This window comes from Sminthopsis crassicaudata, chromosome 2 (assembly GCF_048593235.1).
Source record: "Sminthopsis crassicaudata isolate SCR6 chromosome 2, ASM4859323v1, whole genome shotgun sequence".
Lineage (NCBI taxonomy): Eukaryota > Metazoa > Chordata > Mammalia > Dasyuromorphia > Dasyuridae > Sminthopsis > Sminthopsis crassicaudata.
The window spans coordinates 312,160,255-312,185,138 of record NC_133618.1 but is presented as its reverse complement, the minus strand read 5'-3'; the positions used below and the strand labels follow the sequence as shown (position 1 = coordinate 312,185,138).

Sequence of the window (24,884 nt, the reverse complement as noted above, 5' to 3'; positions counted from 1 at the left end):
TAAAAAGTCCTGTAGTGGTTTTCAGAAGAAACTGAGGCAAAGAGGCTAATGATCCAGGGTCACCTAGCTGTTAAGTGTCTCAGGAGCTCCGGGGCAACTCTGGCGCCACAACTGCCGAGCTAGAAGTGCTTTCCTTAAAACAAGGGGGGGGGAGGCCAAACATTTTAAGAGACTGGTAACTTCCCGGTACCTCCCTGATTTGAGAGGGTGCATAACAGGGCACTTATTCACGCTCTGGGAGGCCAGGAGCTGCGGGGGGGCGTGCCTAGCACTCAGCGATCGCCCCGCCCCTGGGGCGGAGCTCACGTGGCTCCCCTTTTCCCTTCGGAGGCCCCAGCTGGTCTCCTCTTGGGCCGAGCGGTCTAGAGGTAGCGCTCGGGCGGGGCTGGAGCTTGGGGGAAGGGAGGAAGGAGGGATTTATTGGGCCTTCCTGCTCCTCCCCACCTCTGGTCAGGACCGGAAATGAGGTCACAGAGGGAACCCCCCGCGGAGAGACGGGGCCCAAACTGCGGTGGCCGTTGACTGGGGCTGCGGCAGCTGGTGAGTGGGAGGTGGGCGGGAGCCTGGGCCCCCGGGTCCAGCCGGTCTCCGGCATCATCTTCTCCATCTGGAACGTGGACACTGGGGGGACCATGGCGAAAATCATGGGAGGCAGCTCCTAGGTGTGCGGTAGTGGTGGTGGTGGTGGTGGTGGTGGTGGTGGGCGGGCCCGGGGGGGGGGGTGGCCGGAATCCGAGGTTCACCGCTGAGTGTTGGGCCTCGGCTGTCTGGGGTCCAGGGCCTTCTCCGGCCCCCTGGCCGCGACCAGGACCCGGGGTCCTGTTTCCTAGGCAACGCCTTTTGCCTTCTTCCTCCTTTTCCTCCTCCTTCTATCTCCTCTCTAGCTCCTTACTTCATCTTCCTTCCCTCCTCCTCTTTTCCGCTTCCTTCCTCTTCTGCCCTCTCTTCCTCCTATCTCCTCCTCCTCCCCGAGCCCACTTTTTCCTGATCTTCCGAGTTCAGGGCACGGGGCCTCCCTTCCCCACGATAAGGGGTTGAAATGTAGTCCAGGCAGCCAGCCCCCTTCTGCACTCTGGAGGAGGAGGGAGACGATTACCCATGGCCTTGTCTGAGAGGAGCGCTGACCACGGGGGAGCCCCAAACCCCCTTGGCTCTGTCTGGGGGAGAGCAGGGTCTTCCTTTTCACCAGCGCCTCCCACTTCTCCCCCCACTTATGTCCATTAGTTTCAGTCTTTAACTTTGCACAGGGATGCTCCCTTGTTCCATTTGTGTGCCTGCATTGATTTAAGCGCACTGGCCTCTGGAGGTGTTTGAGTCTGGAAAGCCTTTGGACATCACCTGTTTGAGCGATACTGTGTTTGAGGGAGGAAAGACATTTCCACTAGGAGCGTGTGTGTAGGTGTATATTGTTGTTAAATACATTGAACTTGTCTATTTGACTTAGTATGTGCCTTGAAGTTTGTAAGTCTGAGATTAGAGCGATGACTTTTCCAGGATCACCTCCTTTTATCTTTTTTTGGACTTGAGGACGCCAGCGGTTTTCAGCTACTTTAATATTTTTTAGGTGAAATGTCATTCTAGCATTTTGATGATTTGAATTATATGTCAGAGAAACATCACTTACCATCTTCGCATCTTTTACAAGTTGCTAGTGTAGATGATGTTCTACATAGAATTTGCAATAGAATGATTGAAAAGCCATTGTAACCTGCTAACAGATACTTTGTTTCATGAATTGCCATTAGGGAAATGTATGATTGAAAAAGAAGGGTTGAGAGTAAGGGAAAATAGCATAAATGTTTTTGTGAGGATAGAAATCAAGGAAGGCCCTCTAGCACTTGGGTTGGCTTTCTTCAGGGATCTTATTTGGAGACTATAAACAAGAGTTGCATAGGTTGGGCAGGCATGAATGACTTGGAGGGAAATAGTCAAATTGATGTGGTCACAGATACATTTGAGAACTGTGGGAAATAACTTTAAACAAGGCGGTGAACTTTTTTTTTTTTTTTTTTTTTTTTTTTGCAAACATGCTTAAAATGTGCTTAATAAGAAACAAGAATACATTAAACAATACCTCTTTTTTCATGCTTCAAGGCCCCTCTTTCAAGGGATAGTGATTGAGATTTATTTAGTCCATACACCCACCCCAACTTTCTACACTTTGGAGAAGTGTTGTAGTTGTTTTGAAAACTTATCAGAAGTTAATTTTTTCGAAAACAGATTTTATCCTTTCTCATCATCATAAAAATTTTGACAGTGAAGTTATTTTACAGTACAATTTCTAGTTTAAGCAAGTGTGAAATTTCAAATTCAATCTTTTTTTTTTTTTTTTTTGGTCAGTGTGAATTTTAAAGAAGTCCAGAAAACCAGTTAGCCAGAAATCTTAAACCAAAAATTCAGTACCATCAGTTTTATGCTTAGCTTGGTTTTTGTTTGTTGGCATGTAGGGTTTTTTTTTTTTTTTTTTTTTGGTAGCAATAAGACTTGTAATTTGAAAGGATGCCAGTGTCTTTAAGGAGAAAATTAAATGTTGGCAATTATTCAATTCCTTTTAAGTATTCTTAAAGGACTGGAGGTGTTAAGTGGGTTTTTTTTATACTGAACTATGTTTTAGGTGCTAATATTGAGCAATATTCTCTTTCGTGAGTTGCCAGATAATAATTATTTACACACACACACACACACACACACACACACACACACACACACACACACACACACACACACACACACACACACATATATATATATACACACACACACATATAATACAGATAATGTTAATTGTCCTCACAAAAGATCCTATTTTACAAAAGAAATCAGCATTTCCATGTCATCATGTTTTCTCTTATTTTATGTGAAACTGTAGTTCTTTTTTATAAAAACATGCATTCTTTTGGCATAGAGTATGTGTCAACAACATTTTTAGAAGATTTTTTGGGAAGAACAAAGACTTTAGAAAAGGAATTGGGAGTGCATTTTAATAAAAGGTGACTGACTTCCTTCCCTATTTTCAACTCTTAAGCAGGATATGTTTACAGTGCCAGAAGTTACTAGTGGCATATGAGTATATGGCATGGTAATATGGTATATATAACACTATCTGCTTCACTTAATTCTTAATTTTGTTTTTAAATGTTTGTATTTTGGCAGACGTGGCTTCATGGATGAGCTAGTACATGATTTGGCCTCAGCCCTGGAGCAGACATCTGAGCAAAATAAACTAGATGAGCTGTGGGAGGAGATGGCTCTGAGCCCCCGACAGCAGAGACGACAACTTCGAAAGCGCAGGGGTCGGAAGCGGCGTTCTGATTTCACCCACTTAGCTGAGCATACCTGCTGCTATAGTGAGGCCTCGGAATCCAGCTTGGATGAGGCTCTGAAAGACTGTCGGGAAGCAGCTACAGTCACCAACTTCAGTGACTCTGACGACACAATGGTGGCCAAGCGACACCCAGCTCTCAGTGCCACCCTAAAGAGTAAGCAGCACTCTTGGCATGAGTCAGACTCCTTTACTGAGAACGCGCCCTGTAGACCATTGCGGCGGAGGAGGAAGGTGAAGAGAGTGACCTCAGAAGTGGCCGCCAGCCTCCAACAAAAACTAAAGGTGTCAGATTGGAGCTATGAAAGAAACTGCAGGTTCAAGTCTGCCAAGAAGCAGCGGCTGTCGCGTTGGAAGGAGAACGCTCCCTGGACTTCATCGGGCCATGGGTTGTGTGAGCCCACAGAAAACAGGACTTTCCTTAGCAAATCAGCCAGGAAGGAGAGGATGGAGTGTGAAGGTGATGAACAAAAACAGGGCTCTGATGAGAACATGTCGGAATGGTGAGGCCCCCCCTACACAAACCAAAGGTTTTCCCAACTGTTTCCAAAGTACAAGCCGCAGTCTAGTGCCAGCCTTTCATAACGCGTTTGCTTCTGCACTTTTGATTTTGAAGTTCTGTGTTAACCAATAGTTTAGATATCTCTCTCCAGGCTTCTTAAATGGTATTAGTAACAAGAGCTGATATTCAGAAATCATCCATCTTTGGTGTTGTACCTATGAGCATGTTTTGTGCCACTCGTGTGAAACTTTGGATTTGGCTTTGAAGACTGCTGCTCTTTATGCCAACATTTTTACTTAGTATGAATTATTTGGAAATATCTGACTTTTAAGCTGTTTAAACACTTGGATTAGTCAGACATATAATATGTCTAACATAAAAACAATCAAATTCTGTCCATACAGGGAAGGATCAAAAATAAAAACATTGCTTCCTATTAGCTTTTTCATGTCAATTTTTATAAAAGACTTAATACGTAAAGAATTTTGGCTAACATGTCAGCCTAGTTTTTCTTAACCATCTTATTCCAGAAGGGGAGCCTAGGACCTTGACAGTTGGTGGACTCCCAATGAAGGGGCTCAACTTGATGTCTTTCATGAGTCTTTTTAATGAATCATCTTAAAACTTTTTTACACTGCAGGACTTGTGACCTCTTCTAGGACTTTGCTTTTCCAAAACATGTCTTGAAAGCATAAGCATAAATCATGGGCAGTTTCAGAGTAAGATATGTCAGGTTCAAGAAAAGCTGCCTTGTGCTTGAATGCCTGTTGTTTTTATTGATTAATCCCAGCATCTTGATTTCATTCTAAACCTTACATTCTCCAGTCTTCAGAAATATATCAAGGGGAGTTTACAGTTTTACTTTACTTCACTTCTTTCAATACATTATTTAAATATTTCTCTTCATGTACATATTCTTTAATCCTGTACTTTTCTTGTTGTTTTCCTTCTCTTTTACATTATTGAAATTGATTTATCCAAGTTTCCTTTCTCCTTTTTTTGATAGCTCTTAGTTTCTTAGATCATTATGGCTTTCATTTTTTAACATATTTATAAAATTTTAATTTTTTCCTACTTACCTCTGTACTTTGGAATAGTAGCTTGTGACTTTTTTCTAAACACTTCTTTCCAGTTTTTTCTTTTTACATTAGTTATTTCTTAAACTATTTTACATATTGATATAATTATTTTCTTCTACTCTTTTAATTTTTATTTTTTTTTTAATTTAAAAATTTTTTTTTATTTTAGGGTCCAGGCCCCAGAGTAGGAGTTTTTAGCCATTTTTGTGTCATGAATGCTCAAAGTAATGTTTTTCAAATACATAAAGCAAAACATATAGATTTACAAAGAAAACTAGTGACATTGAACTATTCTTTGCAAATTTTTTTTAAAGTTCACAAACCTCTAACCTGGATTAGTGGTTTTTTTTTTTTTTTTTTTTTTTTTTTTTTTCAATCTAGCTTCTAGATGTAGAGCCTTTAATTAGTCAACTATGTAAGTTTCTCTTCCCCTTCCATCTTGATTTACGAGTATATTTTATCTGATAGGAGTTAGTCTTGACAGTATACTTTTTGGTTATCTGAAAGTCTGGCTTATGAAGGGGACAGGTTTGCATCTTTCTCACATTGCAGAATTTGGACCTCTTTTTAGGCCTTTGTTTCTCACCAAGTTTGTCTTGAAAACAGGCTTATGGATATAATTCTCAAATATTTGAGCGTGTCAGGAACACATAATTCTTTTTTCAATTTAGAAAATAGCTCTTCTATTCTAGTTTTGGCTAACTCTAGGGTTTGGACAGGATAAGGGATATCAAGAGCTTCCTGTTCCTGACATTTCTCAGAATTTAATTTAATTTTCCTTACCTCCTACCCCAAATCCTCTTATAATATAGGCAGAAAGGAGATCCCTGGGATGGAATTATGTTAGAAGCAGAGGGAAGAATTCCTTAAGAATTTTATAGTTATTCAAGAGTTCTAAAGGCCACATCTTAACTAACCCAGGACTCTAATATAAATGAAAATAGAGAAGCTAAATATGAATCTTCCCTTTTATATTCTCTTCATTGGGAAATGGCGAGAATTTTCCTTGCTTCTCTAAGGCTGTCCATTGAGTTGAGACTTCTATCAAAATACTGTTAAAATTTGTAATTTTTTCTTTTGGTTAATGACAAATGTGCCCACTACTTTTTATAGCATCCTCTTTGCTTACCTTATAATTTAAATTGTTTATTGATATGTTATTCAAGATATGGAAGTTTGAAGCTATTTACCAAATATTAACTAGTTAAGTTTCCAGAACTCTTCCACTTGCCTCATTTTTATTGTTATATTCAAATATTAATAACTTTGCTTTCTGTGTTGTTATATGTTTTCCATGTTTGCTTTCTATGTTTACTTTTCATTGTTCTATGATCTGAGAATTAGTAAAAGGAGTTCAATTTATGAAAACTTCATGATGAAGTTGTTATGTGTAGTAATTTTAAGATGGATTTTTAAAAGAAAAGTAGGTGCTGCTTTTAATTTTAAAAAAATGCTGGCATAACTCAGTTACTTGAAGGTAGTTTTTTTGTCTAGCTTTTCTGAAGTTCATTTTTTAAATTGACTAAATATAGAGTCATTTTAACTTCCTTTCTCCCACCCCCTTTTCTTTCACTGTCCTATGATAACCAATTATTTTTTGCTCAATCATAAGTGTGAAAAATAATCATGAAAGTGTTTCTTATTAGGTATTCATCTCTTTAGGTTATTTATGCATATACATTTACGTATTGTATAGTTTATTTGTCATTATTTTTGTGTGTATGTGCATATGCACACACATATTCACATAAATATGTATGTATATGATCTTATGAATAAGATCTTTTGGGAGGATGGGGACAGAAGATACATTTTATCATATTTCTTTCTACAGTTCATATTTCTGTGCCTGTTCAGTAACAATTAATGAGTTGATTCACACAACCTATTCATAGGGTGTTGGGGAAACAGACCAACTTGGTTCTCACTGAATGTGTAGTTCAGCTCTTTTCTCTTGGGTTAATTGAATTGGTTTGGTGATGGCTTGAAGTGGCAGCCAAGAGCCTTCCTGAAGTGATGTATTAAAGGCCAATTTCACAGGAAAGAAAATATTCCCTTCTTCCTAGAAGGCAAGTGACAGAGACAGAGTGTTAAACCTACCCCTCCTTTTGTAGCCCAGGCTGACCTTCTGCAGCCCTGCAGTGCCTCTTGTTTTCTTATTTTTATAGAAAATCAATATCCCTTCTGACACAAACAATAGTTCAGAAGCAGGAATAAATGGATGAAAGCTGAGCTCTCTGTCCATCACCTCTCACTTAAACTCCCCCAAACTCTTTAATTATGAGCGTGCTTTGCTCTAGGTGTTTGCGACAGTGAAATTGCTAAATGAGGACCATTTTAACCAAAGATTGGGTGATCAATAACACTCTATAGCAGTAGCTTGTTGAATCAATAGCATTCATTATTTCATGGTTAAGGTAAGTAGCCTCCTTTGCAAGTGGAGGTCATTAATCAGTGCTTACTGGAGCTGGGAAAAAGGACATGTGTAGCAGGTTGAAGATACTGCTTTTTAATCCTATAAATGGAGATGTTGATCTATGATATCTTTCTATATATTTTGCTACTTCTGTAAGCATAGTAGTACCTCAGAATTTGGGCATTTTCATTAGAGATACCTGATTATTTAAAAATTTTATAAAGTTATTTAGTAGTTTGCTGTAGTAGCTTTAGGTCTATTAGATAAAAAAGGCCCCCTTTTTAGAACCAAAGATGATTCACAGCCATCCCATTTTTTTTTTAATGTGTAATATTTATTAGTTTTTCTAAGAATTCATTTTACTTTCATAGCTTGTTTATCAACATATTATATATGTAAATAACCAGAATACAAACAACTTCTACTACTATTACTACTACCACCATAACCTTTTGAGGATAATGAGACATATTTTGAATCCTTACTAGGTAATGTAGATGACTTAAATCAGTCCTTTATTTTCAGTCTTACAGTCATCAGTATGAGTGATGTGACAGGACTGGCAAACTCTCCAGGTAAAAGAGCAGGCTGTACTGGAGAGAGTGGTTTACACTTTTCCCCAGTTTTGAGAATTTAGAGGAACTTTGAAAAATTAACTAGAAGATTAGAATTAACCATTTTCCCTAAGAAATAGTGAATTGATTCTATTTGCTGTTGTGAAACTTTTTTTTTTTTTTAAAGCCTTATTTCCTCTATGCTCTGAAGAAATAGTGAATGGATTAAAATCTTTGTATTGGGTTCAGAGGACAGTTATCAAGTACCTTGGGGGCAAACTGTAAAAGATCATAGTTTACTTCAGGTGTACTTTAGGAAAGAATATTGAGGTTATTTAATATGAAGATAGTATTAAAAGAACAGTTTTTTAAATCCCTCCCCCCAATTCCACATACTTAAGGCTAAAATGAACTTGTTCATTCAAAGTGGAACTCTTTTTCATGGAGTCTGTGTTCTTTATTTATTTTTCTCTGGGAAAGGGGCAGGATACAAGCTCAGGAAACTACCAGGATAGGTTTGCTGTTGCATAATAGTTTACTTCTCTTGAGAGTTAAACTTCAGTGAGAAGTTTCATAGTATCATAGATGTAGAACTGAAAGAGACTTTAAGGTTCATTTCATTTTACAGATAATAAAATAGGCCTAGAAAATGGAAGTGACTGTTCTATGATCTTACTGATATATTAAAAGCTTGAGTATTTAAACCTCCATCTTTAATCCAAGTCTAATGTTTTCTTATAGTTGCCTCTTTCCCCAATATATTTCTGGAATGGGAGACAAGTGAGTTTCAGTAAGAGCTAGGTTAATTTTATTCTTATTTTGAGCATATATATCAAGAACTCTATTTACTCTAATTTAGCCATGCTTTTGCTATTCTTGTCTGCCTGGGAAGTACAAAGATTTAAATGTTGTTGAATGACAGAGGGAAACGACATTGATTATAGTGACTGGTCGACTTCTTACTATTTGTACTGGTTTTGAAGTTTCCTACTTAGGTTCTTTGCTACTTATTTTTCCCTTTTAATCCATTAAGAACAAAATATCTTTATAGTATGCTCTAGAATAGCTTCTTTTGTTGCTGTGTTTGGTCTTGGCAAGTTATTGTGAGATTAACTTCTGGGGATATATCACATCCTATAGTTGGTAATGTGAGATCACTAAAATAAGATACCTTTCCTCCTCTAGCTACATATTTTCAAAATATGATAAGGCTTTTATTCAGTTAGAAATTTTCCATATATTTATCATTTTCTTTATTATTGACTTCCTTTAGTAGGATAATACTGAAAGATGGATAGGTTAGTCACTTTACTAGCATAATTCTAACTCAACATCTAGAATGGTTGAAATAGTGTGCAGCTTCAAGTAATTGCATCATTATTGCCTGTCTTATCACTGTCTTTTTGTTGCTGCTTTGATTCATTATTTTTCATTTTTGCCATTTGCATGGGGTGAGGTAAAGTCTCCTAAGTGGGAAACTTGTTTTAATTTGAAATTCTGTTATTGTTAATGATTTTGAAGCAAGACTTAATGGCATTTATAATATTTCAGTTTTCTGTTTAGGCCTTTGTTCATATTCATATCCTTGGACTATTTATCTGTAAGTTATACAGTAAGTTAGAAGTTTTTATGAGGAAGAAAATAAATTTCAAACACGAATTTTTCAAACATAAATTTCTAAGTATTATTGCTTAGTAAATACATCAGATGTCAGATGTAGACAGGAAAAAGATTAAAGGAAAAAAAATGAAAAAAAAATTTTTTTTTCATGATTATGAGGAGTCTTGCTGAAGGAAATAGCTCTTTCCAGTTGTGATCCAGAAACCTTTCTGCTGTTGCATAAAGGGAAAGTGGGTGCCATTTAATGTCCTTAAGTTACTTCATAATGAATTGTATTTAAACATTTTCTACAGCTTAATGGAAAGGCAAGATGACACTAGATGATTATAGAAAAATTAAGCCAAGATCATTTTATTCTCTGGGAATGATGTTGCAAATAATGGAAAATATATACAGACAGGAAATTTTAAAATTTTGACCTTCATATTATTGCCCAGCTTATGTTCTTTGTAATAGAGAAGTGATAGAGACTTTTCCAGTAAGGTCAGGGGGCAAATCAAGTATATTATCACAAGTTTTTGACGTAGATCTTGAAATGTGTACTCTTAAGAATAAGACAGACAGGAGAAGAAAAAAGACGTTGAGGGAATAAGATAAGCAAAGGAGAGGAGTAAGATTATTGCTGTTTGCTGGTCATGTAATGATCTACTTTGAAAACTCTAGATAATCAATTAAAATTAGTTGAAACAAAAACATAAGGTAGCCGGATAAAAAAATGAACCCACAAAAATAATTTTTGTGGGTTCATGTTAAAACAAGATAGTTCTCAAAAAAAGAAAAGCATATTGTTAGTAACCATTTGGAAAAAAACCCAGTTATCTAGTCCTATCTTGCATGCATCAATTGGGCAAAGATGACAAAAAGGGAAAATGACAACTGTTGAAGGGATTTGGGGAGGACAGGCATAGTAATGCACTGTTGGTAAAACTGTGAATTGATCCAGTCATTCTGGAAAGAAACTGTACCACTAGAATCTCTTAACTTCATACCCTTTGACCCAGTACTACCAACTAGGCATATACATCAAAAAGATAAAAGAAAGAGGGGAAAAGTTCCTTATGTATAATAATATTCCTACAAATATTTTTTGTTATGGAAGGAATTGGAAATGAAGGAGGAGGGGCATCAGTCAGGGATAGTTTAGTAAATAATAGTATAGGAATGTATTGGCATGGTGTGCCTAAAAAATTACAAAAGAAACGGATTAAGAAAAACCTTCAAAGTCTTATGTAAATTGATGTAAAATAAAGTAAATCAGAAGAACAAATATTAGAATAATTAGAATATTAGAAAGAAAAACAATTTTGAAAGACTAACATTCTGAACCATGTAATGACTGGCTCCAGTAGATGCATGCTTCCTTCCTTCTGACATTGTGTGTTAGACCAGAGGTGTAAAATCAGATGTGTATTTTCAGACATGGACAATGTTTGACTTGATCATGATTATAATTATTGTCATTTATAATGGGGAGTGTGGAATGATAATGCTACAGAACAATATCAATGAAGCATTAAAAATTCATGCGTGAGAAGAGAAGGAAGCTTAAGGGTCGAAGGAAAAGGAAGCTTTTCAGTCAAAAAGCAAAACAATTTGAAATTGTGTTAGATTTATTGTATACTGTGATTAAAAAATAAGCTGTTCATAATTTGTGGTTTTATATGAAAAAAAGAAACAGGTTTATATTTTTAAGTGAAGGCTATAGTAACATGAAATAATATTTTTAAGAATTTGCTTATTCATGATGCTGCAGATATATGATTCAAAGTCAGACAATTGGTATTAACTTTACTCTGACTAGATTACAAAAGAAAGTAGATCTAGAAGCAAATGGAACTTCAGAGATTCCCACATCTAAAATTGGTGTTCTGAAAGTCATACAAGAAGCATCGAAAGCAGGAAGCAAATGTAGGTCCTTTTATTCCAGAATTAACACTTTTCCCATGGACAGAATCCTGCAGAATATAATCATAGGATTACAGTTTTTAGAACTGGAAATGACTTCAGAGGACCTTGAGTCTAATTTCCTCATTTTATAGGTGATAAAACTGGCATAAAATTTGTGACTTGCCCAAGATCATACTGTTAACCATCTGAGGCAAGATCTGATTTAAAGTCGTCTTGATTCCAACACAATTGTAAAGTGTTTATCACAGTGTCTGGTACATAGTGAATTAAACACTATATTAAATATTGTTATAATTCTAATTATCATTATTATTAGCCCCTATGCCACCTAGCTGCCTTTGATCTTTAGATATTGCATCCAGAATGCAATTTTACCAAATATATCTGTTTCATAATAGGTTGCAAGGCCTTTATTTGACATATATAATTGTTGCTTCTCGCCATCCTCAATTTCTTCTATTTTTAGCAATGAAAGAAATTGGTCTAGGTATAGAGAAAACCTTCATTTCAGAAATCTGTGAAGATGATAAAAATCATATCATCAGAAGCAGCAGGAATTACTAATGGTGATATTTCAGAAAATAAGACTGATTAGAAATGTCATAAATTGAATTACTTGACTTTGATAGTGGTGGTAGTAGTATCTTTTTTTTCTCCTATCTCTCTTTCCATCTTTCTAAGAATGAAGGCTTTTTTAATACTTTCTTGACATAGGCAGCACAAAGTTCAGAAAATGTCATAACTTTTCTTTATTGTATTTTGATTTTGATGGTTATTCTGTTTCTTGGGTTTTTCCCTGCTCTTGTACAGTAGCAAAAATTGAGAATATACTAGCATTTCACATCATTTATGATAAAATTAAAAAAAAATTAAATCTAGGTAACTTGATTTGTCACTTTCTAAACTATTTTTGTTGTAGTGAATGTCTCTTTATGGGGAAACTATATATATTAACATATATGTAAATAATGCCCTAAACTAGTTAAATAATTTTACATCATCAAAAAGTTTTTTAAAATCTGAAGATTTCATTACATTCACATACTTCCAAGTACAATGAGGCATAAAAATTTCTAGAAATTATGAAGCCATCAGTTCTTTCCTGATTGGGACATGAAATTTTCCCATTCAAAATTCTGTAATTATTTTGTGTCTTAATTACTCATAGGATAAGTGAATGCAGTGCAGGAAACCTTGGGATCTTTAAGCTAATGAGATGTCTAAATATTATATGACTGGAACTGATACACAGTTTTTGTTTGTTTTATTCTTTTTCCAGTGAAACCAGCAGTGTATGTAGTAGCAGTGACGCTGGTCTCTTCACCAATGATGAAGGTCGTCAAGGTAATCATTATCTCAAAGTCCTGAGGCTGTGCCTCAGTGTTTATGAGAAAAGCCTAGTAATTATAAGAGTGATTCTTTTTGAATGTGGAATTTAAATAATGTTTGACTAATAGGAATGCATCTTTGGGCTGCTATTTTTTCTGAGTGAACAGATATATCCATAATGTTATCTTTATAATTGTGTGATATATAAAACTTTTTTACTCTTGTGCAGGAAAAATTTAATTGCTTGTTTATATTTTTATCTCTGAAAAAGATTAGAATTTTGTTGAGTGTTGCTTTTTGTAAAAAAAAAAATATCTTCGTGCTGTTCTACAGACATGAAATTTGTAACATGGAACACTGCAGGCAAGTTTAATGTATTAATAATGAAGATGAATTTTTGTTTAATAGGTTTGTCTCGTGTGATTCTGGATATGCGAAGTTGGTTTAGATTTTTATTTTTTTAAACTAGCTCTAACATTTGCAGATTCTTTGTAGGGAATTAATGGTACAACAATAGTGACAATATTTCCAAATCATAGTTTTACTCTGTCAGATTCTACTAACAGTTGAATGTCTGGGAATCTCTGTATGTCTGGGAAGACTGAGAAATCTTTACCTCAGAGCTGTCAGATTTATTAAAATCTGAGATGGCATTCATACCTTCCTATTTGTCCTGGAAATGCTATGTGGATGTGAATGCCACTTTGAACACTATAAGGAAGAATAAGTTAGTTATAGGGAACCTAATTTGATTTTGTGGGGGTCTTCTCCTAGACAGACTTTTAGGATTTTGCTGCTTGATTCAGTCCTGGTCAACTCTGATAATTTCACTGTGGTCCTTTTTATATGCACAAAGAATCGTTTGCATATACTACCCAGAACTACAAATACTTGAACTTGATTTTACTTATGGAGAAACAGTGGAGTGACCTAATAAATTTTTTAAATTTATGGAGCATTATTTTTATATAGAGATCTGACTTCAATATAAAGGATTAAGTTTAGGAAGACATTTATGAAAACAAGAATAAATATTGAGATATATATATATATATACCAAGGGAGATTATGAATTTTGTCCTTAGTTAGTCTAACCTTTTTCCCTCTCAAATAGAAAGATGGTCCTTTTAATGTGGTATAGGTATAGTACTGAATTAGGTATATAATCTAGATAATTTATCAAAATTTCTTTTATCCCAGTGAAGCTATATTGAATTTAAAAAAAAAAAATAAAAAAAAAATATATATATATATATATATATATACATACATACATATATATATATAATTAAGAACCACCACTTCCTGTTTCAAGACGGTGTTTGACATTTCTTATTTGAAAATATTTATATGTATAAAATATTATTAGGAAGTCTAGGGAATTTTTTTGAGATTGGAAAATATAATGAACATAAAAAAAATCTTATTGAGTGATCTTTAATTTTATTACATTCTTGTTTTCTTGGCAATTATTGCTGGGCTATAATGATGTGCTTTTTTTTTTTTTTTTGGAGGAGCCAGTGGGCAGACCTGTTTTCATAGGAATATCATTGGGTATAGATAATTTACCCAAATTACAATTTTGCAGGTTCCATTAACTTCATTTTTTTGGAGACTGCCAAAATGATTTAACATTGGTCACAATTCTGTGTTTAAGTTCAAAAGACTGGCAAGTTCAAAGTAGCTCTCCTAAGATGCAATTCATAGCAGGATTAATGTATCCACTCAAATAACAGTTGTAGTACTTTGTTGCCCTCTCCATCATTTCTTAATTCTGTGTTTTTGAGAAGAGGGATGAAGCAATTTATCATATTTCTGTTTTGGCAGACAGAAATTTTCTCAACAACAGAGTACATTTTGTTTCACCTGTAGCAGGAAGACATCTTAAACTGAGAGCTAAGTGATGGAGATTTCAGCCCTGGCCTGGTCATTAATATGACCTTGAACAAAGAACATAATCTCTCTGGACCTCAGTTTCCTCACTGATAAAAATGAGTGTATTAGATTACATGATCACTAAAATTCCTTCCAATTCTAAAATTCTGTTTTCTCTTAATTTCTTAGTGATCAGACTATTAAACCAATGTTAAGTTGTTTATTTCTCTCCTGCTAATGAACTATTAGGGAGAAAGATATGAATACATGTTCTTTATATGACATAAAGTTTGAATATATAGAATGCATTCCAAAAACACCAAAATTTGAATTGTAAGACAATTTATGGATTACAGTCTTCAATATCCTTTCCCCGCTACTAGATTGTTACAGAATAATCAATTTAAAAGCTATCCAATATTATAACTCACACTTCTTATCTCTGAATGATTTACAAAGCCTTTTGTTTACAATGTAAGGTAGCAATTTGATATATATATGGGCATGTACTTAAATGTGCTATCATGTTAAGTTTTTTTTTTTTTAAAGTTCCTTAAAAATGGGGTATTATGCAAGATTTTTTTTTGACCTCTTTATAAGATTTAATTGTTGCTAACTTGGCTTACTGTTTCAGGGGATGATGAACAAAGTGATTGGTTCTATGAAGGTGAATGTGTCTCAGGATTCACAGTCCCCAACCTTCTCCCCAAGTGGGCACCTGATCATCGATCTGAGGTAGAGAGAATGGATGCAGGACTAGACAAACTTTCAGATTCCACATTCCTTTTGCCCTCTCGTCCAGCTCAAAGAGGTGAGTTTCCAAGTTGTTTGGGAGACAAGAATAATGATGATTTAATTATTTGGTCACATCTGATTAACTATAGGCTGGCTAGATGATTGTCCCATTCCTGAAGGATACATAAATTCTGTCTGTCTGTTAATGATGTCCTAAATGTTCTTGGGATTCCTTCAGACAACTTTATGGGTATGAGTTTAGATTGGGATGAGACCAAAGCTAGAGATCTTAAAACCTGCTTGGAGGATTCAGAGCTGGCTCATTTTCTCTTTAGGCTTTAATTTTCTCATCTGTAAAATTGAGATATAGTGGAGTATATGATAAGCTGAAGAGAGTTTCTTCCAATACTTCTAGTAGCATTCCTGTTAGGATACTACAGGTCAAAAACCTTGTCTCATTTATTTTGCTGAGCTATGTTGAAACTAATGATTTCTTGGCTACTCACTAGAGGATGCTGAAATGTTGGCTCTTTGGGTTTTGTAAGAATAGATTTCTGTAAGGAATGGTTTTAGAATAATAGTTTATTACTAAGAGTTGATTAAAAGATATTTCTTTGAATAACTTTTATTCCCATTTTTTGGTTTCTCTATGGCATTATAAAATTACAGAATGTTAAAAGTTGGTAAAGGCCTTTAAAACTGTCTTTCCAACCCTTTCATTTTATAGATCTTTTATTCTTACTGCAACTTTTATCCTTATGTCCTTCCGCATCCTTTCATGTTCATTCAATACATCACCCCTACTCTGATCTTAATTTTTTTCCTTAATATTATCAGTCTTATAGTTGAATTCTTTAGCTCTCTACTGCCTTATACTCTTGAAATCTAAATTGCCACACTCTTAGCTTGGGTTAAACTCTCCTCATAAACTCCTCCCAAATTCATGTTGTCTATTTATATTTATAGGCTGATTGATTTCACAGAACTCTGCAGATAGTATCTTCTGTAAATTTATGTTATCCTATCTCAACTGGACCCTTGTAATTCATTAGAAGTATTTTTATTTTCCCTTATTTGACTTATATTCATTCTATAGTAACTATTCCAAAATTTCTATCTGTAAGGGCTTTATGCCATCCTCCTTCCTGTACCCCCAAGTGAAGGACCTGTTGTCCTACTTGAATTAAAAAAATAGAGGCCATCTACTGTCAGTAACTTCTTGTCTTCTATTTCATACCACAAAACCTTTCTACATTGCTTTTCATTCTCTCTTTTCTTGCTTCCATCTCTGAGAAAAAATGGTAAGTCTCATTTCTGTGCCAAGATATGGGGTTCAGAATTGAACAGGACCATGAAAGCAATCTAGATAGCTTTGGGAAATTACAAATGTATTTTAATAGTACCAGTATTTAAATTGCATAAAAAAAGCAAAACCTCTTCTTTTTTACCTCAATATTCTTCCATTGGTGTTGCATGACTGAAAAGCATGGATTATTTTGGTATCTGAAGAGTTGATATTGAGACTCTGATGCATTCAGATATTGGCATGTTGACTGTGTCATCTCCTTCAAATTGTCCTTGTAGCTCTCTGCTTTTCTTTTGTGAGACTCAGGAGAAGGTTACTGTCTTAACTCATTGACTATTAAATTCTTCATTTTCTACTTTTTAATCTTTTCCAGATTTACTTGTCAGCTTTAACACTCAAACCAGACTTTTCTGAGGTGATTTCCAGTCTGTTAACTATTAAGTCTAATGATTTTTTTTTTTAAGATGGTTCACATGCTACTTATCTTTCTGCAACATTCAGCAAATTGATCACTCTCTTCTCCTACACTCTTCTTTTTGGCTGTTGAAATGCTTTTCTTTCCTGATTCTTTTCTTATTTGTTGATTTCTTTGTTTTATTTGGATCAGTATATATTTACCCCCTTAATTTTACCCAAGAGAAACATTGGTGTTTCTCTTAATGACTATAATTATCTACTTCCATAGCCTTAATTACTACCTGTAAGCAAATGATTCCAAAATCTCTAATTTTTAGTTATAAGCTTCTTCAATTCTTCTTTGTTGGAGATTACTGGATTGCTGGAGATCTCAGCCAGGAAATCCAATCACTTGAACATGTTCAAAACAAAACTCACTTATCTTTTCCCCCCTAAACCTTTCCCTCATTACAACTCCTTTATTTCTGTTAAGGGCCCCACTATTCTTCTAATCACTTTGAAGTCATCCTGACTTTTTTCTCTCCCACATCCCTTCATGTCTAATCACTTGCCAAATTTGTTGATTCTGCTGCCACAAAATCTCTTTCATATCTTCCTTGTTCCTCATTCAACAATGTTACAACCATAAACCAGATTCTCATGATTTCCTACCTGGATTATTAAAATTCTTCATTTTATTTAATATTTTATTATCTTTTGTTTTAAAATCACTTTCATTTTTGAATACATTTTTCCCTCCTATATTGTTTACTGTCATATAATCACTATAGTTTCACACTAGATTTTTAAAAATTATTATGTGATCTAGTGCTATTTTTTTAGGTTTTTGTTTGAGTTATCAGTGTTGAAACAGGTCTGCCTGCCTCCAATAGACAGTTATCTTAGCCAGAAGCCCTATAATGATTCTCCCTGCCTCTACAAATCAGTGGATTAACATTTATGTGCTTATGTTCCAAGCACCGTGCTAGGCACTAGGGGTAAAAATAAAACTAGGGATTGTAACTAGGAATATAAATTCAAAGAGTAAGATGATCTTTACTTTTGGCAATACTACAAATGTATATAACAGTATAGTATTCCCACAAATTTTTCTAGAACCTCTAGATTGGGATCCCCACTACAGACAGGATTTATAACTAGGGTTTCTGGTTATAAAACCAGGTCTCACCTTTTTGTATGGTACCATGTGTAAGATACAGATAATTGAACATTTTCTGAGTTGAAGAAACAGATTCAAGGCTGAGGGTCTTGTCCAAGGTCCTATAAGTTAGTAGTTGCCAATTTTATTAGGATTTAGGTTTTAAATTGGCAATCTGGGTTTCTTTTCATTATGCCAGTCTACTTATCATTTGTGAAGCAGCTTATTTTAGTGAAATGGACATTGAACTGGCATTTGAGACCTGATTTCTAGGGTCCATCCCCCCCCTTTTTTTCCCTTGGCTTCTGTTAAGGTAGGCAGACTTGGACAAATCATTTATTTAGTCTTTCTAAGTCTCAGTTTTCTCAACTGTAAAGTAAGGAGGTTGGAATAGATAATCTAAGTTACCTTGCAACTCTAGAATTCTGTAACTTTGATTCTCCATAATGAATCAATCAGTTTTTATGAAATTCTTGATTTGTATTCAGCATTATGTCTTAATGTTTTTACCACTTTTGTGGTAAATTTATTTTGTTTTCTTAACTGCAGAGATTTTATATGGTGAGTTTGTCATGTATAATATTTGTAAAACTTTTAACATAGTACCTGACTGTTATATTAAGTACTTAAATACTTATTCCCTCTTCTCCCTTTATGTTTTCTTCCCTCTCTTCTTCAGGAGATGTTCAAGATCCTTAATGCTGTCAGTTTTATATGTAAAAGAACCATACACTTATTTTGGTAATAACTGTCATTACTCAAAATAATTTCAGAATTCGTTGTTTGGCATTGTCTTCAGAATCAGAATTAAGGAGTCAGTCTTAATTTTGTAGTCATGTTGCCATTTTTGCCCTCAAACTTTAATTTTCAATTTACTGTTTTTTTAGATTTTGCTCTAAAATCTGTAGGTTGATTTCAAAAATAAAATCTACCAAAAAATGAAGATTTTTCACTATTGAGAATATTTGAAAATTAAATGGCTCTAAAGTTGGTTCTAAAATTGTTTTGAGCAGTGATAATACCTTTGGAATAAATAGGTTTTGACTTTAGGTTATGACTTTGAAGAGGATAATTCATTTGAATTTGTAAGTTTCAGTATGTATTTAGTTTTTTTGTTTGTTTGCTTTTTTTTAGTCCTATTACCTTGGGAAAATTTGTTAATGATTTTAAATAGAAGAGCCTTGTACTTTTCTGATTGTAATAGAAATAGTGTTTGGTAAATACTAGTATCAGTATTACAATAAGCTTTGTGACTTATCTTTTAATATATTTTTGAGTTAACAGACTTCTGATCTTCTGATCTCTCTAATTATCTATACTGGACATATCAAACTGTGTGTCCTGGAAACATCTCAAACTAAAAACATTCATAGCAGAATTTAATTTTTCTCTTCATAAACATACTTCTCATCTAAACTTCTCTATTTCTATTAGTCATCATCATCCTTCCAATTTTAAAGTTTCTAGCCTTGATATTATCCTTGTCTCCTCACTCTTACCTCACATATTTAGTTGTTAAATTTTGCCATTTCTACTTCTGCAATATCCTTGGTATCTGAACAATTTCTGTTTACACAACTGTCATTTTAGTTCAGGTCTTCATTTCTTTCCTAATTTATTGCTGCTGTTTACTATTGATCTCCTTGCCTCAAGGTTTTTCCCACACTCTAGTCTGTCTTTTACATTACTGCCAAATCAGTTTGCAGTAAGGGCAGATCTGGGTACCTCTCAAGCTCAATAAATATTGGCTGCTTATTGCTTCTCAGATATATAAACTCTCTCATTAGCTAAGTTTGACTATAAACTGTTTTTCCAGTCTAGTTGTACACTACTTTCTCTCTCATATATTTTAGCCAAACTGACTTGGTCTCTTTGTCACACAGCCTCTTTCCTGCCTAAAATGTACTTTTCCTTACCTTTGCCTTAAATAGAATGCCTTCTTTCAAGATGCAGCTCAACTCCTGTCCAAACTTCCTCATTTTGTCTTCCCTTCCAAAATATTTTGCATTCTTTTTTGTATTCATTCTATATATATCTATAGCCATATATAGGTCTCTCTGTCTATCATCCCATTTAAAATGTAAGTTCTTTGAGAGTGGGATTGTTCCGTTCTTACTATTTTTACCCTTCCTTCCCCCTAGTTTTCATCCCTATCCCTATTGCCCCAGGGCCTAGGGTACTAGTTGGTGGGGTAGTAGGTACTTAATGAATATTTGTTGATGGACTGTTTATTTAAAAAGAAACACCTTAATTGTAGAAGAAACATGATATAAAGGGGTTGGGTTTGGAAACTGGAAACTAGGGTCAAACCCCACTTCTGATATACATTAGGTGTATGACCCTAGAGAAGTAATTTAATTTCTAAATGCTTTGATTAGTCATATAAATATAATAATAATAAACCAGCACTTAAATTATATCCATGTATGTAATCTTGATTAAGATTAAGTTAGTGAAGATAATTCCTCAAAGTGATGACATCATAAATTCTTCTTACATATTTAAAATCATGGGAATTAAGGACTTAGGGTTTTGGAATGACTAAAATTTGAGAAATGAGCTTTATAAATCCAATTTTCATGGCAAAATTATTAAAGTTTTGTCTCCATCTAAGTAGCAAATCCTCTTTAACTTTATTGAGTATTAATGAGTCTTCAATGTTAGGTGTGGTTTACAGAGGAATTGATAAAATTGATCCCTGAGGGAAGCAGGCTCAGATTGAGATCAGTTTAGCTCCTTGGTCCCACCCTTTGGGGAAATGGCCCAGTCTGAAATCGAAGTTATGTCAAACTCTCCTAGTCATGCACCTGAAGTTAAATTTTCCCATAAAACCTACTTGTGGGCCATTCCATGGCTTCTACCTTTCAGGATTTAGCTGCCCTAATCTCATGGGATGCTCCTTTTCTACTAGGTATTTATTTTGTGAATTCCCCTAAGGAACTTGTCTTTCAGATGTTCTTCCAATTCTATTTCATATTTACTATTCCCAGTGTCTATTGTATCCCTTCATTTTGTCTATAATCTCTTCCCTAAATAAAACTACCTTTTGCCAAAGAGAATGGGCCATTGTGAATTCTTTACATGACCCAACCCCAACTTTTGATGCCTGCCCACTATATATATGCTGACAAACTCCACATCATAGATCACATCGCTAAAACTATAAGCTCCTTGATGATAGAGACAACTTCATTGGCTTATTGTTTTTAAAATTCACAAACACCTACTATGGTGCCTTAAACATAGAACTTGATTAATAAATACTTTTTCAGTTGAAATTGAACTTTGAGGTCTTTCCCTTTTATTTCCAGGGTTCCATTCACGCTTGAATCGGCTCCCTGGAGCTGCTGCCCGATGCCTCAGAAAAGGACGAAGAAGGCTTGTTGGAAAGGTGATGACTCTCATTGAATTTATTAGCATAAGTAGGGTAATAATGGTGTTATCTCTTGAGTATAAATCAAAAATGTTTCTATAAGTTGACATTCCCCATAGCTAATTTAGTATTATTCTTATTGGATCATATGACAAAAGTGAATTAATTTGTCAATGAATGGAAAACTATAGAACTTCTGGCTCCCTTAGCACCCTCATCCCTACCTTGTTTAATCCTTGTTTAAGCCTAATTTTGTACTCTGTTTTAGGTAAAGAAAATATTGGTCATCAGAGGATTTATTGTGAATCATCTTGTAGTCCAGACTTCACTTTCTTTATGTTCGGTACTTTAGCTTACAGCTTACTGTTGTGTTTAATTATGTTACTTGAAGTCTTTTTGCTCTAATATCTTTTCTATTCCTTATCATAACTCTTTGTTTAAATTTATGAAGATTTCTTTAATATAGTTTTGACCTTTCATCCCAGTATTTGTCAGAGATCATCAGAATTAATACTTGCTATTGAATGAGGCTTCGGGACTCTTTAGGAACATTTAGGACATAGGGAGTCTTCATTCTCTTACTTTTTTTTTTTTTTTTTTTTTTTTAATAGCTTTGTGAGATATATAATCAAGGCCAGAAGAATAACAGCCCTATTTGGCCAGAATGGTTTAGAAGGAGAGTTAGAGGAGGAATATGAGGAAGATGATTGAGGGTGTAGTTGTTTACTGAAGTTTAAATGAACAAAAATTAGTTTTTAAAAAAAATTTCTGTTGAGATTACTATTTGTAATCATATTCCTGTCCCTACATATAAAGGTCATTTATTAGCCTAATTTCCTCATTTTATATGAGGTATCTGAGAACTAGAGAAGTTGTCTTATACCACTGAGTTTGGCACTTTTTATACTATAATATGTTGCTTGGTTTCATTTGTTGGAAGAGTATCTACTCGTGAAACTCATTTTGTGTACTTTAAAATGTCCCATATCCTTTTTGCTATATTGGAAGCATAGTTGGAGAAGTTAAAGAGTTTATAGTGGAAAGAGAAAGGGGAAGAGGCCTTTTCAGTTTTCCTGCCCCTCTGTTAGATTTGAAAGCTAATAGTTGCCTCTTTACTTATATAAGTTGTAAAATAAAAGCCTTCAATTGATATGGTGTAAATCAGGCTATCTTTAGCTAGGAGGGAATAAGAATCTATTGAAAATATCTCTTAACAATTTGAAATGAATAGGATAATATTTACTTGTTAAATTCATCTTCATCACCTTAAAGGGGTGTTTGTCATTTACAACAGAGGTCACTGTTCTACCCACCTCCCCCTATTTCCCCATTCCCTGTCCTTCTCTTTTTCTAAATTGTAATCATAAATAATGAGTTTCATTCACAGCTCCCTGCCAGCGAGCTGCTAATTACTGAAAGTACGGCTTGTAATTTACACAGTAATAAACTGTAAATTTAAACATTACGGCACTTTAAGTTAATAATTTTTCTGCTGTAACAAATAGCCATTTTTCACCCATCCCTCTTCAAGGCCCCCCCACCTCATGTGTGTCTGTGACCAGGAGGCATGGCCATAAGAGATGAAGAATACAGGGTGTAAAACCTTTTCATTTAGCTCCATTCCCGCCCAGAACCTGACCTCAAATTAATTTTCTATAGCAGTTGTTATGCTAAGATGTACAGCTTAATGCTTAGATTAATTCACCACATAGATGAACACACAAAATACTTGCCAAGAGACTGTGAGCACACAACAGGCTTATGTATTTCTTGACTTCTGTGCACACTTGACTTGTGCTTACCCAGCAACATTTATACATATTGTGCAACTCTTCTTCATGTTATGTATTAGTATGTGCACACAGCCTCATTCATTTGCCTCCACAGATAATGTAATGGATGTTCATGTTGAGTGAAGGGTGAGTTCTCCTGTCATTTTGCTGTATTCCAAAGATGACGGTTCTGTGATCATTTACATTACTACTTTATATGAGGCCTGTGATGTTAAAAGCTTAGGCTAAGGACTGATCAGTTTGTAAAAACAATACCAGTTTCTAATTTTGGGGAAAGAGAGGGAGGAGAAAATGGTTTGGTTGGTAGGATACCAATATGTGGTGACTAATTTTAGCCTTTGAGTCCTTAGTTCATTCAGCTCATTTCAGCTCACAAAGATTCACAAGATGGTCCCTACCCTTAATGGAGCTTATTGTCTAGCAGTAAGCACATTAGGCCTATTGAAAACAGTTTAACTTTTGGGTCTAACTATTGGCTAATGTCATTGGGTTTGTCTTTAACCATAGATGTAAGGAAGGATGAACTTCATATAAGTGAATTTGAGGTACTTTTCAAAAAGTCTAACAGAAAATCATACTTTGCACTGTGTGTCAGTGTTCATGGTAGTAGTGACATATTTCACTTCTCTGTCTTTTTAGGAAACCAGCATGAGCACTTTAGGGACTGAGAGGGTAGGCCACATAATTAGTGATCCACGTCAGAAAGAGTAAGTACCTGTTGTGTTTCTGGTTGGTTGATTTCTAAGAAAGAAAGAAAGATCAGGAATTTCCTGTTCTATGTAGGGGGGAGGAAGGATGGGAATTTTTATAGCCACCAGAAATTTCTCATTAAAAAACAAGAGTTTGAGTTATGAAAGAGACTTTAGAAATCCAGTGAAATGTTGTTTATGGCATTTGTCCTATCTAGAACACTAAACCACATGACATGTCTTTTGTAGCTGTTTTTTTAAGAACTTCTAGTCTACTTTTCCTTCTTGCTTTGCTTTTTAGATGTATGTGCTATTTATTAAAAGCAGCTTCTCATAAATTTTTTGTACTCTGAACTCCTAACTTAATAGTTTTTTTTCTTTTAGTATAAATCTTCAAAATTGAAAATTACCTTCAGCTACTACCTTCTCCTCTGCAAATATTCAATAAATATATATTGAATGCTTATTACTAGTAGCATTGGGTTAGATACTGAGTGGCAAAGGAGAGGAAGCTATTAAATTTTGTCAAGTGTTAAAAGTAGAAGAAATCTTATAACTTTAGAGAGAGAATTTTTGTGCTAATTATTGGTGAACTCTTTGTTTGAGCAAACTGTTGTTGTAGGAGGAATGTTCTGTTCTGTTTTTTCTTATGATAGCCATATCCTGTAAATCTTGTTCACACAATATAATGGCCATTTGGGTTTTCTTTTTACACAATTGGGAGCCAGTTTCAATAGAATTTATCCAACATAGGTACTATTTTGTCTATAACAGTTGGCAAAGATACTTATAATCTGTGGTTAATAAGCTCTTGTTGACATGGCAATC

General features: G+C 34.8%; 1 protein-coding gene across 13 annotated transcripts in view; it reads left to right on the top strand.

Annotated features, from left to right (window-relative positions):
- The first annotated feature begins 326 nt into the window (after window positions 1-326).
- Window positions 327-24,884, top strand: part of GPATCH2L (G-patch domain containing 2 like) — a 56,458-nt gene continuing 31,900 nt past the window's right edge. For 5 of the 13 annotated variants that reach the window (XR_012486462.1, XR_012486464.1, XR_012486465.1 and 2 more), the window contains exons 1-5: window positions 346-540; window positions 3,154-3,825; window positions 12,681-12,745; window positions 15,240-15,416; window positions 21,513-21,592. Coding sequence is in view for 7 of the 13 variants with exons in the window: in XM_074289947.1 (XP_074146048.1) it covers window positions 3,164-3,825; window positions 12,681-12,745; window positions 15,240-15,416; window positions 21,513-21,592 (984 nt within the window). In the remaining 6 variants the exon portion in view is untranslated. Of the gene's footprint in view, window positions 663-3,153; window positions 3,826-12,680; window positions 12,746-15,239; window positions 15,417-21,512; window positions 21,593-24,006; window positions 24,075-24,884 lie in introns of all 13 variants that reach the window. The other 8 variants (XR_012486460.1, XM_074289944.1, XM_074289945.1 and 5 more) reach the window with 3 other exon arrangements.